Below are 2,757 nucleotides of genomic sequence, written 5' to 3'. Positions count from 1 at the left end.
CTTCTGGCTATTATAAATAAGGATGCTATAAACATAGTAGAGCATGTGTTCTTCTTACCAGTTGGAACATCTTCTGGATATATGCCCAGGAGATGTATTGCGGGATCCTCTGGTAGTACCATGTCCAATTTTCTGAGAAACCGCCAGACTGATTTCCAGAGTGGTTGTACAAGCTTGCAATCCCACCAACAGTGGAGAAATGTACTTTCTTAACACCTAAGGGAAAAGCAGACTAAATTTCTCAATATAGACTATGATTTAGATTTTTTGCAACTTGTAGTTATTTAGGTACTTGTCTGTAACCCTTACTCTGTAGTTTTTTTTTTTTTTCATTCATTTCAAATTTTAAAAGTAAGAAAGTTGAGATTCAAATCTTAAAGAAACTCACTAGTTATTTCACAGATGTGCAGGAGGTAATAAAGAACTAAGAGATAAAGCTATATAAAAACTCTGTAGAAATGATTGTTTAAACTGTTTGTTTTAACTTGTGTTAATAGTAGTATTTGTTATATAATTTGCTATTTATTTTTAATAGGAGAAACTAAAAATGGCAAAAGAAAACACAGCTATTCTCAAAGATAAAAAAGACAAGGTAAGAGTTTTATGCCATTCTATTTTTTAATAAGCAATATATTTCCAGTTCAAGATGTTGGACCTAAGCCCTTATGTGTGTCAGGCAAATAAATGTTCTGCCTCTGGGATATAGCTCATTTTTCAAACAATAATTAGAAATAGTTCTTGTTGCTCATAACTAGAAAAATAACTTTAAAAATATATCAAATTTTGTTTCCAAAATTAATTCTTGTTATATTAATTCAAAGGCATTAGCTAAACTTTTTTTATACATTTGATATTTTGTTTTGTTTTGGAGATTTAGATATTAGTTCAATTTAATTCTTTAAAAATTTATTCTGTGTGTATATGTGTGTGTGCACATGCGTGTGTGTGTGTGTGTGTGCGCGCGCGTGTGTATGTGTACATGCAAGAGTTCCTGTGTGAAGCAGAGGACAATTTGTGGAAGCTGGTTTTCCTTTCATCATGTGAGTCCTGAAGATTGGATGAAGGTCAGCAAGCAGGCTATTTGCTGAGCTACCTTACCATATAGAGAAAAATAATAATAAAACAATAATAAATAAAAGAATAAAATGTATTTATAGAGCTCTCCAACGTAAGGAAGTTTCATTGTGGGGATGAAGAGTTAATCTAGAGCCTCTGACTTACAAGTGTTGGGTTCAGTTGTTCTCTTCTTCACAATGACATGTCCTTTTAGCAGACATCGCTATGATTATAATTACATTGAAGTCAGAAACAAAGTAGTCTGGAAATAACTCAGTTGTTAGGCATAGATAATGCCACAGCTTTGTGATCTTTGAGTTAAAAGAAGAGAAGGAAGTATTGAACCTGTTTGTGAATACTTGGTGCTTTATTTTCCCAGAGACTGCATTAGATACTTGAAAAGATTATCATTGAAGATATTACGTACTAAAATTAACCAGCAACATTATAGTCAGTGCAATAGCTGATAAGATGAAAAAAATATAGTCACTAATATTCTTTTATAGATTTAGAACATTCATATAATTAAATTATATATTATGTTTTCCTAGAGATAGGCTAATTCATGTTTAATTCTATAATATGTACTTAATTATATCTGTTATCAGATTAGTAAGTGATAATTTTTTTATCTGAAGAGTCTACATGTTATATATGCTGTAAAAATGAACAAAATTATTAAAGAATTGAAGAAATTTAAATAGACCTTTGAGAATTATACTTTTCTAACCATAATGGGATATCACAGACATTAAATTGATCAAATGTTTCTAATGTTGTGTAAGTTATTTAAATTCTTCATGCCTTAATTTTCTGTAAAAGGATTTTCTTACTTATATCTTCAATTTGTTAGGAAGATTAAGTGAGATGGTATTTGTAATCTATTTAAAATAATCTTTAGCATAGAGTAAATGTCATATAAGATAAATAAAACAGAGACAATCAATGTATGTTCTATATCATTTGAAATACATTATGACAAATTGTGTTTACAGAAATATGCATTTCTATGATTATTTCCATTATTATGAAGAAATATGTATTTTCCAAGGGATATGTGTGTGAAAGTCAGGCTTGTTTTTTAGTCTGCCCAAATAAGTGGCGTTTCCCTGACATGGCCACAAGGTGGTAGGACAGTGACTTTAAATTTCCATTCAGATCTATTTGGGGAAAGTCCTGGAAAAGCAACAGTTGGAGGTTCCAAATATGTCCTCTGAAGATACCAGAGAGCAGAAAAAACATAAGCTGTCATCAAAATTATACATCCAATTATGGTATAAAATACGTACAAAAAGTATACAGAAATAACAATTGAAACAGTCCTTTACTTCTGCATTTAGGAGGTGAAGATTGCTGCAAGTTCAAAGACAACTTGATTTTTATATGGAGTCTCAGACCAGCTCTCAAAACAAAAGTTCAGAAAAGTGAAAAATGAAAAATTCCTATGTGCTGAAAAATGATTGTAATGATAGATCATTAGAACAAGGCAGAAAATGAATCATTTTCATTTAGTAGCTTGATTTTTTTTTAATTGGCAAATTTAAATCTGGAGACATACTTGTAATCAGCTGGGAAAACAGTAATATACCCAGAGAAGAGAATATTGTATGCTCCTACTTTCATAACTTTTAATACTACACCGCACTCAAAACATTTTTTGTCTTCCTTCCTTCCTTCCTTCCTTCCTTCCTTCCTTCCTTC

General features: G+C 31.0%; 1 protein-coding gene across 1 annotated transcript in view; it reads left to right on the top strand.

Moving 5' to 3' along the window:
• Sycp1 (synaptonemal complex protein 1) overlaps window positions 1-2,757 on the top strand; it is a 92,027-nt gene that overhangs the window by 74,382 nt on the left and 14,888 nt on the right. The window contains exon 28 of the mRNA XM_029475543.1: window positions 536-592. Coding sequence (XP_029331403.1) covers window positions 536-592 — 57 coding nt within the window. The remainder of the gene's footprint in view (window positions 1-535; window positions 593-2,757) is intronic.

Source organism: Mus caroli, chromosome 3 (assembly GCF_900094665.2).
Source record: "Mus caroli chromosome 3, CAROLI_EIJ_v1.1, whole genome shotgun sequence".
Classification (NCBI taxonomy): domain Eukaryota; kingdom Metazoa; phylum Chordata; class Mammalia; order Rodentia; family Muridae; genus Mus; species Mus caroli.
This window is presented reverse-complemented; position numbering and strand designations above follow the sequence as displayed.